The 12,457-nt window shown below is 42.6% G+C and overlaps 1 protein-coding gene across 9 annotated transcripts in view; it reads right to left on the bottom strand.

Annotated features, from left to right (window-relative positions):
* ANKRD42 (ankyrin repeat domain 42) overlaps positions 1 to 12,457 on the bottom strand; it is a 268,662-nt gene that overhangs the window by 252,964 nt on the left and 3,241 nt on the right. For 4 of the 9 annotated variants that reach the window (XM_050978656.1, XM_050978652.1, XM_050978659.1 and 1 more), the window contains 10 exons: positions 11,842 to 11,949; positions 11,403 to 11,522; positions 10,662 to 10,797; positions 7,590 to 7,790; positions 7,135 to 7,260; positions 5,348 to 5,453; positions 4,548 to 4,723; positions 4,018 to 4,144; positions 1,284 to 1,428; positions 8 to 127 (listed from right to left, as the gene is read on the bottom strand). In XM_050978656.1, the coding sequence (XP_050834613.1) occupies positions 8 to 127; positions 1,284 to 1,428; positions 4,018 to 4,144; positions 4,548 to 4,723; positions 5,348 to 5,453; positions 7,135 to 7,260; positions 7,590 to 7,790; positions 10,662 to 10,797; positions 11,403 to 11,522; positions 11,842 to 11,949 (1,365 nt within the window). Of the gene's footprint in view, positions 1 to 7; positions 128 to 1,283; positions 1,429 to 4,012; positions 4,145 to 4,547; positions 4,724 to 5,347; positions 5,454 to 7,134; positions 7,261 to 7,589; positions 7,791 to 10,661; positions 10,798 to 11,402; positions 11,523 to 11,841; positions 11,950 to 12,457 lie in introns of those variants that run through there. The other 5 variants (XM_050978663.1, XM_050978670.1, XM_030234344.2 and 2 more) reach the window with 5 other exon arrangements.

Below are 12,457 nucleotides of genomic sequence, written 5' to 3' on the forward strand. Positions count from 1 at the left end.
TTTGTACCTGCAGTCTGCTACCCCTCCTTTGAGGTTCATTCTTCAGTGTAGTTGCACTCTTCCTTGGCTGCAGGCTGACTGCTTCTTTATTTTCATCTTTGCAAGACTTGGCCATTGTCTCAGCTTCCTGAAACAAAGAATACTGCAGCCATTAAACAGGAACCACTGAAAGGATGTGAAAATCTACATCTGTGACTCACCACAGAATACTGTGTTCAGATTGAATCTGAGGGCAGAGCACAGTCCTGGGGCATGGGGTGGCAGCACAACAGTGTGAGAAGCTCTCTTGGCTGTAGCAGTCACTCAGACAGAAAGGCTGCTTGGTTAGAAGGGGAAAATTACCAAAAATCCACAACTGCCTAATGACAGAGGAAAATGTTTGCCAGCCTGACAATCACAAGGCTGAGAAGCAGAAACATCCTTGAAAAAGTGCAGCTGGCCTCTCTGAAATACAGCTGTGGCACCTTCAGTGCCTGAGATTCTACCAAGAAGCACAAAAACAAAGTTCTGCAGAGGCAATTGACTGAAAAGATGGAAAATAGTCCAGGAAATAAAAAATACTCTGGAAGAATAGAAGCACCATCATCTATTGCCTGTACAGCTGAAAAGTAAAAAATTAGAAACAACATCTACTGGCTGCTTGCAGTGTTGGTGTCCTCTTCCCTCTTATGTCTCTATCATATAAAAAGAACCTAATTTTTAATTCAAAATAGAGCCTCTGTCTGAGAACTCCTAGTGCTGCACGTACTGTTCCTTTCCCAAACAGACTGAATTCTCTCCATGAATTTTCTATGAGATCTTGGGCTCTCATTCAGTATGCCTGACTGACTCCAGACACTGTGACATGGATCAAGTCCCCGTTATTGAATTTGTCCCCCTCTGGGGACCCATGGTAGCAATCTCTACAGCCGTGCAGGCTGGGCAGCCCTTTAGGTGGCAACAACACCTCTCCTGAAGCACCATTCGAGTCTCAGGCACCAGGTCACAGCCAAGGGGAGTCACTGGATATGCAGTATGGAAGTACTGGGGATAAGCCTATTCCTTGGGTGAACATTAAGATGAAGAATAGCAGTGCTTCCCTGCCAGGATACAGAAAGAAACTGATACCCTTTCACAGCAGAGACACTGTCAAGGCCAGACAAGGCTCCTGCTCACTGCAGTGCCCCGAGCTGAAAGCTGTAGCACATTTTCTCTAGACGGTGCCCTCTAATAGAGGGAACAAACAACAGAAGCAACAGGCAGGGGCCTCTGTGCCACGCCCGGGGAGCTGGTGTGGCACTCACCGCGGAGGCAGCGGGGGTGGTGCAGGTTTTCCCCCGGCCCTCTCGGAGCTGGTTTATCTCAGCACGGTAATCATCCAGCTGGCTCTCCAGCTTCTCCCGCCTGACTCGCTCATACTCCAGCTGGGCCTCCAGCTCCTTCACAGCCCTGCCAAAAGCAAAGGAGACAAGCAGAGCATGAAGTACATCCAGACCTGCCCCGGCTGCTCCACGTGGCACGGTGCCTTTGCCAGGGAACGGGTCAGTCACGCAGAAAACAGCGCAGCACGCCTCACGCCAGCTGTGCTCAGGCTGCGGACCCTTGGTGACAGCGCTGAGCAGCAACTTTCCTTCCTCGGCTGCCAGCGGTGCTCAGCGCGGTGGGACCACGAGATGGAGCCGTCTGCCCGCACACCGAGCCCGGGCCGCGCTGCCTGTGACCCGGCCAAGCTCCAGCTGCGGGGGAGGGAGAAGTGCCCAAGCAGCCACGAAGTTATTACGAAACAGAGAAAAAGCACAAAGCCGGCAGCATTCTGGAAAGGTCAGGGGCAGCCTTCTCATTCACATCTGGTGCTTCTACACCCTTCCTATTGATTGGCTTAGGCACGGATGAGGAATACTCAAGATGACAGTTTGCATGACTGGTTTATACACAGTTACACAAGATCTCACTGGTCACACCCTCAAGGGCTCCTAAATTATTTGAGATTCCTGGAACTGTTTAGCTAACACATAATTCACACATAAACTGAATCTCTGGAGTTGAGCTGGCTCTCTCATATATCAGGATGAATTATCCCAGCTACAAGGATGGAAGATCAGTAAAAGGAAATGGGAGATGTCTGCCCTATGCATTCAAACAGCACAGGAGGAAAGCTCTCAGCAAGACCTACCATGTTTCCCTGTTTCCCAGAGTGAGGAATTCCTGACTCAGGCCCTTTGAGCTACCAGTGAGCCTTACTGCAAGAATGGCCTGTGCTCAGGGCACAGCTGACTTCTTCCATGCTTCCAATTAAAGAGGCATGGCTTCCAAACTGTGTGGCACACCCATGGTGACAATTTCCTGGAACGAACCGTGGTTAAAGCACTGTGAAGTGATTCAACCAGGCCTCTTACAGCCAAAAAACCTGGACTAAAGCAGAAATCTTCAAAATCTGCTACAGTGGCCTTCCCAAGGGGCAACTCCTGTTTTTCATCTAGCAAAATGGTGTTGTCATTAAGTATTTTATCAATAATGAGGTTTTCTGACCTATGATACAAGCACCTTGGGATTTATCTACAGACAGGTACCCTGAGAAGTGTAGGCAGGTATTCTGAGAAGCCCCATTTCTTTTCAAAAGAATAGTTTGAAGCTAGGGATGCTTCCTAGCTTTCACAGGTGGGAGAAACCCTTCAGAGAACCTCATAATTTTTCTAGTTTAGCTACACATGCTACAAAAAGCAACACCCCTTAAAGAGCCCCAGCAGAGCCTTCTAATAGACATCGTTAGTTTTTGAGCAGCTGCTCTATCCAAAATGAACTTTCCTGTCTGTCATTAGTCAACAGTGACTTTTCCATCATTAAAACCAGATTGCTCTGACCTTTCCACATGGGCATCAACACCTAAGCTGGTCACCATCCTCTAAACCCAGGAGAGACACTTCTAGAAGTGATCAATCTCATCCCGAGGTACTTGTTTAATTATGCCCTGAAAGTGCCTACACCTCTCCCAGAAGTTGAAAAAGGAGCTCATGATAACTAACTCGGCCAGAGGTGTCTGTTACCTATTGTATACATATCAAGTTAAGCAAGATGGACTTTCAGCATAAGCTGAGTCAAAGAGTGACCTGGAACCAGAAGAAATCCTGACCTCAGTTTCCTGGCTCAGATATGGCTCTAAAACAAAGTACTTAATTGCAATCGGTGACACCTACTATCTGCTCCAGATCAACTGCTAAGTCTGCCATCTTCTTGATGGCATGTAAGCCCCCCAGACAGTGACCAAATAAAGACAGTGGTGTGGGTTGGCCCAAACACATGATGAAGGTGGTTATCTACAGAGACTGAGACAAAGGGTAGCCAAATCTTTGACAGGCAGAGGTGAAGACAGACCTGTCTTTGGAGGCCGCAGTATTGTTAAGTCTCTAAATCTTTGATAGACTTTTCTTTGAAATGTAAAGAGTCTGTCCATGAAATCACCTGACCAACCTAACAGAACCATTTGATTTAATGGAGACATTGAGGATTAGATCTTATGAACAATGCTTCACAGGTTTGCTGATAGTTTTTTTTCCTGTGATCTGGATACAAGCTAATCCTTCCTTGAGCACAGAAACATGTTGCCAATGAACAGAAATGTTAGCAGGTCACTGAATAATCTCTGCTGTATATGCACTTCCATCCCAGCCATGCTAGGACTATTGCCTATTTTCAGATTTCCTGAAGAGCATACATGTCTTTGGCATCCTCAGAGGAAACGAAGAGCCAGAAGCTATCAGACCTACTGCACACACCTGCAGAAAAACCTGAAGACTGAACAGATGATTTCGCACAAGAATCATGGACCTATCAAGCACTTCTGTTGTGGTGCTGATCCTGGTGGTAGATGTTTAGAAATGGCCACACCAATTGCTGCAGTTCATTTCTTTTGGCATGGTTGAAGTTGGTAAGTGGAAAAGACAGAATGGCCAAATGCAAATGTGAGTGTAAATCAGCTTTAAAGGAGGATGTAAAATGGGCCCCACAGAGTTAAACATTAGTAGGGCAGAATGACCTTACTTCTCAACTTTCCTTTCTTCTTTTCTCATCTTCTTCTCCTCTTCAGTTACTCCCCCCAGCTGTCTGTAGTTGCTGTAGGCAATTTCTAGAAGTCTCTGAAGTTCTTTAATCTTGTGATAGGCCCTTACTGTAAGACAGAGTTCTCCAGGTAGGTAAAATGCAAGAAGACAGTCATGCTGAAATTCAATAGTCTAGAAAATAGTCTCACAAACATAAGAGCAGAAATCACACTGCTCAGCAAACACTGAGCTACACCTGACACCCACACAGCAAACAGATGTCAAAAACAAATAGCAATCCAACACTGTTGCACCAACATGGATTAAAGTGGTGTAACAATTATGATCTGATTGCCTTCTGCTTGCTTTCTTATATTCCACAATTTGTTTCAATGCTCAGCATTACAGATATCCTGTCAACCATCTCATAACAAAAAGATCAGAGCAGTTGGCTGGGACTGCCCTAGTTAGAACTATAATGTCTTGGTAACAACTTTTACAAACAGGGAGTGATGGAGATAGAGTGCTTACCGCGTGCATTCCTTTTCTCTGCTTCATCCAGGGCTAAATCTTCTTTGCTATCTGTACTCCCTTCTACACCATGTGTTTCAAAAAACTTGATGTTGTTTGCATCTAGTTCTTCATCACTAGAGTTACTGTTTCCAGTTCTTGGTGTTAACAGTTCCACAGCTGCCAGATGGCCAAATCTGCACAGACAACAGTTAAAATCTGGAAAAACACATGTGGTGGAAACTCTCAAACTGCCCGTGTTCCCATTTATCAGAGGGGTTTCAGAACTAAAGGAAGACTGTACACACACTTCAACTATCTGTGCACGTTTTGTAGTATTCTTATGCCATGAGCTCTGCCTCAATGGAATCTTATGGCAATGGCTCCTACATCAGAGGCATCTCTTTCCTTTACAGGGTTTCTTAATTGAATCTTATCAGAATCTGCATTATTTTTATTAATGTAAAAATCAGCTGGCCTCTGCTACTTCTCATTTACTTTGTACAGCAAACTGTGAGCATATGGGCTCAAAACTGTCCTCTGGCAAATGAGCCAGTTTTCCTCTTTTGTGTCTGATCTCACTAAAAAGAAAATTAAATTAAGTGAATAAAGTTACAAAAGCTATAGCTACAATAGCTTTTATAGTTACAATATTATAGCTACAATACAGCCTTGCTTATCACTCAGAGCTGGAACTCAAGGGCTTGATCTGTTCTTTCTCCATCACTGAAAATCAGGATTAATTCCAACAAAGCTGACATAATATTGATACACAAATAGTAAGTAAATAAGTGTCAGAGCTACAGGACATGTACTGCTACCTCTTGGCTACATCCTTTGGAGTCTCTCCAGCATCATTTGTAATGTCACAGTCAGCTCCCATTTCAACCAACCACTGTAAGCAATGGATATGCCCCTGTTCAGCAGCTAAGGGAAGGAAGGCATACACAAGTCAATTATATACAACTGAAGTGTTTCAAACCTAAAATGTCCTCCTCTTGCCATTTTTTGGCAAGTCAGATATTGGGTTCACTAAGACACCACAAAGGAGATACTATTTCAAGAGGAACCTCTGTGTCAAGATGCTGACAATCACTTGGGTACACAGAGTTTTGGGGCAGAGCATGCAGTGTGGTTGGTGACTCTCTCTAGTTCTGGAAATGTACTGTCAGCTCTTGATGAACACAAGCTAAACTAACTTGCCCAGTCTCATGTATGAAGCACAAGACACACAAATAACTGCTGCCCTAGTAAGAAAGGCCTGCATGTCAGTTTGGCAGCCAAGCACTGTCACCTCTCCCTGGCTTTGGGCTCCCAGGGGTCAGACTCAGCTGGCTGCCCCACCCTGTGGTGTGTGCTGCTGTCTCAGGAGAGAGAAGCAGGGCTTTATGTTGGAGCTAAATGTACAGCATTTCTTGGGACAGACACTCAAGGCAGCACCTCTCAGCAGCATCCTAACACAACCCTACTCATATGATGTGCCATGGCCACTCCTCCCACCACATGGCACCAGGAACAATGTCTCATCTATGGAAGATGGTATTTGGCAAGAGTAGATGAAACTGTACAGTGATTTTCTCAAGGAATAATAAATCCATTTCTTGACAGCACTTCCTGTTGGATATGTTTTATATTTGTTTTCTTATTGAGATAAGGAAATGAAGTTACAAAATCAGCATGGAAATACTGGGGATGAAACAACTGTAGGTCAGCATCATTCCAAGAAAAGAAAGTGGGATTTTAAAATCATTACATCCAGTTATTTTAATAATAACTTCAATTATGGGGTTTTTTTTAAATTCTACTGTATATCTAGTCAAAAAGAAATGTAGGAAATGTGTTAAAAGCATATTAAAAATGCTTCACTCTTTCTTTTGTCTTTTGTTTCTTCTTTCAGACAGTACTATGAAACCCCAAAAACAAAGAACCATTTTTTCTGTAATGCCAGCAGTCCACTACAAGCCAAAGTGTCAACCAGAAGTTTACCTTTCTTCACAGCATCCTACCAAATTACTTTGTTGTGTTTTTTACAATACATCCCCACAGTACTGATGTGTTCAGTAGATAAAGGCCAGGCCACAGTACAGATCATTCTTATACTTAGCCAGCCAAATGTTTCTAAAAGCCACATCTTGACTGAGTTAAAAAAAAAAAAAACCACCAAAACTATTAAGTAATATTAAATTAAGTGAAAATTAAAAACACTTATATTTAGAATACAGCCTTGCTTATCACTCAAAGCTGGAATTCATGTGCTTGATCTATTCTTTCTCCATCACTGAAAATCAAGATTAATTCCAACAAACCTGCCATGATATCGATATACAAATAGTAAATAAATGTCAGAGCTACTTAGTTTTCATTTTAGATGCTGATTTCTCTTCATTGTAAGCTCTATTTCCTTGACTTAAGCTTTGTTATATTGTTTTTAAAGTGACCCATGCACACATACATTACAAAATACAGGGTTTGGGGTTGCCTTTCCAAGCCCTCAAGAAATGAGATGCTGTTTTTCATTAAGTTTATCTGATAAGCAGCCATTTGAAAAACAAAGTAAATGAATCAGCAACAAAGAGTAAAAGCTGAAACACAGATCATATTTACTGACCTTTGTGCAGGAGAGTGGATCCCTTATCGTCCCGCTCATTAATGTTGATTACTCCACTTCTCACTAGTCCTCTAACCACTACCAAGTCCCCATTAAAAGCAGCATCATGAGCTGGGAAAGCTAAAACTGAAAATGAAAGGCACATGTTTCCAAGCAGATGCCAGCAGTTCTACTGAACATGCTGGTATTTGTCTCAGAGCTCATCTCCCTCATAGCAAATTATGTATGGACACTTCAGAAGTAGCAAGGATAATGCTCCTTAATCAGCTGAAATGCAGCTGTGTAACCAGCAGTGCTCACCAGACACTTGACTAAACATGTCTTCGTTATGGCTACAGGCATCTCATACAGTTAAGAGATTAATTTCACAGACCTGAAATAACAAGTACACCTTTGTGTACCTCTTCAGAATTACACATAATGCCTTTTTTAAGTGTATCTTGATCCATACTCACCTTCCTGTGTCTCTGGATGTTCCTCCTCTTTTTCCACACCATCAATGTATTGCAGAATATTATCTTTGTAGAACCGTTCAGCCAAGTCCCTTGGAGTCTCTCCGTGGTCATTCCTGGCTTTCAGAGTGTGTGTAACACTGGCCAATTTCCTGAGCAAGAACTTAAAGCAATGCAAGTGTCCTTCCACTGCTGCCAGATGTGCTACAGCACAAATGAAACAAAGGGTGCTAGAGCTGAGCCCTGCTGCCCACTGAGAAAGCAATGCTCCCACCACTGGTTAGAGCTGGCTCATCTACCAGCACATGAGCCATCAACACTGCACAAGGGGAAGAGCAGCATCAGCGGAACTGTGGATGTTCAGCTCCCACCCAGGACAGCTCCCACCCAGGTTCAACTCTAGGCAAAGGAGGCAAAGCTGTCAAGGGTGGGATCTGCAAAGATGATTTCATGGTGGAGCTGACTGCAGGAGACAAAACAGACTTCCAACACAGCACCAAGGCCTAGCTCAGAGAGTGCACTGTTAGGGCCTCACTTCCCCAGGAATACGAATCTCACTGACCCTGCTGTCCCAGGGATATTCCTCACAGGGGGACAGCAAGCAGTGTCCTTGATTAGGAGCTAAGGCCATTTCTGCTTTAGGCTCTACTGTGCCACCACAAAAAAGTGCAACACACCCTTGGTTACCTCACCCATAAAATGAGGACAGTGATAGGTGCTTTGCTGGACAAAACATTTGAGGGTACATTCCTCACCTGACCTTTAGGCTATGCAGAGGTTTACTTATTTAATATTACCACAGTGCTGGGCCTACAAGAAAGTAAGAGGTACCAAACACATGCTGACTCGTTTGAAATAAGTAATATCCTCTAATCCCATTAATGAGAAGAACTTGCCAAATAAATGCTTATTATGATCTATCCCTCCATGAAAATGCTCTGTAACAGCTGGCTGACGTTCTAGAGGCAAAAGGATTGGTTTGTCTCTAAGTAAGAATCCCACTATCTTCATAAGCAACTAACAATGTACACAGGACCCAAAAAACCCACGTCAATTCATTTTTGGCACACACAAGTTCTCTATAGCAAACCAAACCATCCACAGCTTTCCAGAGCATAACTACTCTAAAAGGTTATGGACAATGGTTTTACAGCAAGACGACAATACCTCTGTACAGATGATAGTTTAAAATCTGAGCTTCACTGAAATAAGGGCAGTTTTTGCCATTGCCTGAATTTTAGTCAGTGAGTTAGGTTCTCAGGGAAAAAGCAAAAGAAGGGTACCATGCTCAAGGTAAGTCAGCTAGTGAAAAACTGACTCGACCTTATGAATCCATATTCAGATACCTAAAATCTGTTGGTATCCCAACTTCTCTGTGTTTCATCTTGTCTTTTATAAAATCAGACTAACAATATACACTCTTCTCAAAGCCACAAGTCAAAAAAATGTGTCTGTGAAAAATATTTAGAATAGGTTTGACTAGTGAGCAATAAAAGAAGCACAGATATGACCAAAAAATGAATACAGAGAGAAAGCAAATTTAAATGTTCAGTTAATAAGCAGAGTCCATTCTGTACATTGAATGAGCCACAGAAATTTTTTTTCTTCCAAAATATTAGCAAGGAAATTAGCAAGGATAGTTAGACCCCTGTAACATACATATACAAAAGATGCAGCCAGCTTCTAAGTTTCAGGTGCCTGGCACTGCAGCCTCAAAAAGTTTCTTCCAGTATTCTCTTAGGAAAAATTATTACACAGTTCAGCTACTTTTGAAGCTGAAGTGTGTACAGATAATTTAAATTCACTTCTGTTACACAAGCAGACAACAAGCTGGTTTGTACAGTACTTCTACTAATCTGTTACAAGCCTTGTTCAAAAATATCCTCTTTCCTTTGGAAGATAACAGGATCAAATGAAACAGATCAAAGGTTGGAAGATCAGGCTTCCGTAGATGTCAAAGTACAACAAAAGCAGTTTTCTACTAACCATTTTATACAGAGCATTTAAGTAGAACTGTGCTGGCGTCTGCTTTCTCTCCACAGAAATCTGTTATGAGGGAAGTGTTCCCAAATGCAAATAAAGCTGCCTTCCATGCTGCCCCCAGGGTGCCTCATATCATGACCCCTTATTGCTAATGCACCAGATCTCCTGCTGGGACGCAGGAGCCTCACATCCTTTAACAAGACCCAGGTTTGCAAAACACAGCCTGGCTATCTGTTTCCTAAGTAAGTAGTCCTTAGTAGAGGGTAAAAGATTTTAAGAAGGGATTTATAAAGATAACTCTGTACAAGTTATAAAGAAAAACTTATGCTCTTTGGAACAAATAATGTGACAAACCATAAGAAGGAAAATGCTAAAATGAAAAGGATGCAAAGAGAATTCAAGACAGGAACAATACCATTGAGCTTACAGAGGATATTGAGACAGTGGTATGTTAGGGAGAGGGATATTGGAGAAAATGCAAAAAGCGAGGAACAATCACTGGCAAATTTTTATGCTGAAGTGAATACACTGATAGTTATGAAAAGAAATTACAGATAATCCAGAAAAAGCAGTATTCCAGAAATGAAGATGAAGAAATCACAGGAAAATGAAAACAACTGTTTTACAAAATCAGTTGAGACACAGTGGGATACAAAAAAAAAAAAAAAAAAAACCTGCATGCAAACACACCAGAACCTCATCACACTGGCACCAAGTCAAAAAGTAGCACGTAGCAGCTGAAACTGCCTCCCCCTCCACCTATCCCTCTGTGACCTCCACTGGCATACAAGCTCCATCACACACACAGGAGATGCTGCTCACCTGCTCCCAGTCAGGCTCAGCCTGCTGCACATCCCAGCATTTGAGAGCTCTCATCCTTGCTAGCAGCAACAGGAAGTGAATGGGATACTATCACCAACAGTAACACTTTGGATTTTATAAATCCTCCCATCAATAGAAAAATGGGCCATCTATGCGGATTGCATGGAATCAAATAGCAAATGTTGGTGCTGTGCATTAGTTATAATTTGCTCAATCATCACATTTCACAACAACTGTAAACCAAAAAACACATGATTTATCCTGATATACCTGGAAGGTTTCCATTGTTGTCCACATCATCTACACATGCTCCCCATCGAACAAGAAGCTGCAAACACCCCAAGCGACCGTGAAAAGCAGCATAATGAACAGGTTTCCAGTCATTCCTGTCTGAAACATTTACATCCTAAAATGAAAGCAGCAGGTTAGTTCATTCACTTCTGAATCCTAAGACACAAGACAAATTTTATATATGGGAATCCGCTGTTCATTGTGTTAAATTATTTAAATCAAACCAAATAACGTTTTTCAAAGTTCATGCATTATATGCAGTTCTAGTTTCAAGACAGGTACTTTTCACAGGTTCTTGCTTTTACTTAATACACATAGTAAAAGTGCATTTTTAGACATGTTTTTATCATATAATGACCTGCATTGGTCATTATTCCTTAAATATGCATCTGGACTAATTTTCCTTTTTTCTAAGTTTACGTCTCCTTTACTATAGATTTTTAGAACTGCAAAAAATTACCATCACCCCAGTATCTGATGCTCATTTAATGACATCTTCAGTGGAAGGTGATTTACTCACATTATCGATTCTCTCTACATTTTTGATCATGCCCCTAAATGTATCTCACAATCTAAAAAACCGTAAATTTACCCACGGAATAAACTTCTCCACAGAAATTAATCTACAGCCCTAAATCTCGGTTTAAGCGAGGAAGAGTTTTGCTTGGGAGAAGCTGCCGGGCTCTGGCAGTGCAGCAGGACTGCCGGCAGGAGTCTCACCGCCCCAGTGCGCAGCAGGGTCTGCAGGGTGTACGAGTGCCCGTGGGCTGCAGCCAGGTGCGAGGCCGTGCACCCGCGCTCATCCCGAGCTGCTGCGTCCGCTCCGTTCAGTAACAGGGCCTGAAAGAAATGCAAAGCACACGTTCATTTCACAAGCTGAAAAAGCAAACATTTCCTAGAAGGATGGTGTGTGATGACCAGCAGGATAACTCTGGGCTGACCTCAGGGGTCTGGTATTGCACAAAACAGATCTGTTTGCACAGACAGCGCAAATGAGTGCTCTGCTTTGAAAATTACTAGCTTAATTGGACATGTCAAGACATCAAATGAGCTACTCATAGCTCCCTGAGGGGCTCCCTCAGCTGATCTTCATAATGAATGTGTGCAGTGTTAAGGTCTGCCCTAGTAACTTTTGCTTGAGAGTGAGTATTTGCAGTACCTGCATGCAGGCATCCTGCCCTCGGATGGCCGCCAGGTGAACCGCTGTCCAGCCTCTCGCAGTCACACGTGCGGTGTCAGCTCCATGCCAGAGCAGCCACTGAAGGCACTGCTCAACAAAACCAAAGGACTTCTTATTTAACTATTCCCATCGTGTCTCTGAGTGAGGCACGTTTCAACTAGAATCTATCCATCAAAGTTACATTTCAAAACAGTGCTGGAATACTTCCTTATGGACATAGGAGACCTCAGAACATGCCTTAAACAGGTATTTGTGCATTAGGAAGTTATGGGTAAGTTATACTTTTCTGGGTTTCACCCAAGGGTACAAAATGTGCAAAAAACCTACTAATTCAGATCCTAGCATCAATGTTACAGCATGACTTTATCATTTTACTCTTCCAGATTTAAAATATAATCTGTGAGAGTATTCTTATGGCATGAGGTAAAAGCATTGGAAAAAACAATGCAAACATGCTCACATGAATTCCATCTAAAATTACTGGCAGGAAAAAGATCACATACTAAATTTAAAGCCTCGTTTAATTTATTAGGCTTCTTAGGCATATGTAATCCCATATCTCTTCTCATCCTTCCATGCCCTAGTTTTGTTTTAT

This window comes from Serinus canaria, chromosome 1 (assembly GCF_022539315.1).
Source record: "Serinus canaria isolate serCan28SL12 chromosome 1, serCan2020, whole genome shotgun sequence".
In the NCBI taxonomy this organism is placed as follows: Eukaryota; Metazoa; Chordata; class Aves; order Passeriformes; family Fringillidae; genus Serinus; species Serinus canaria.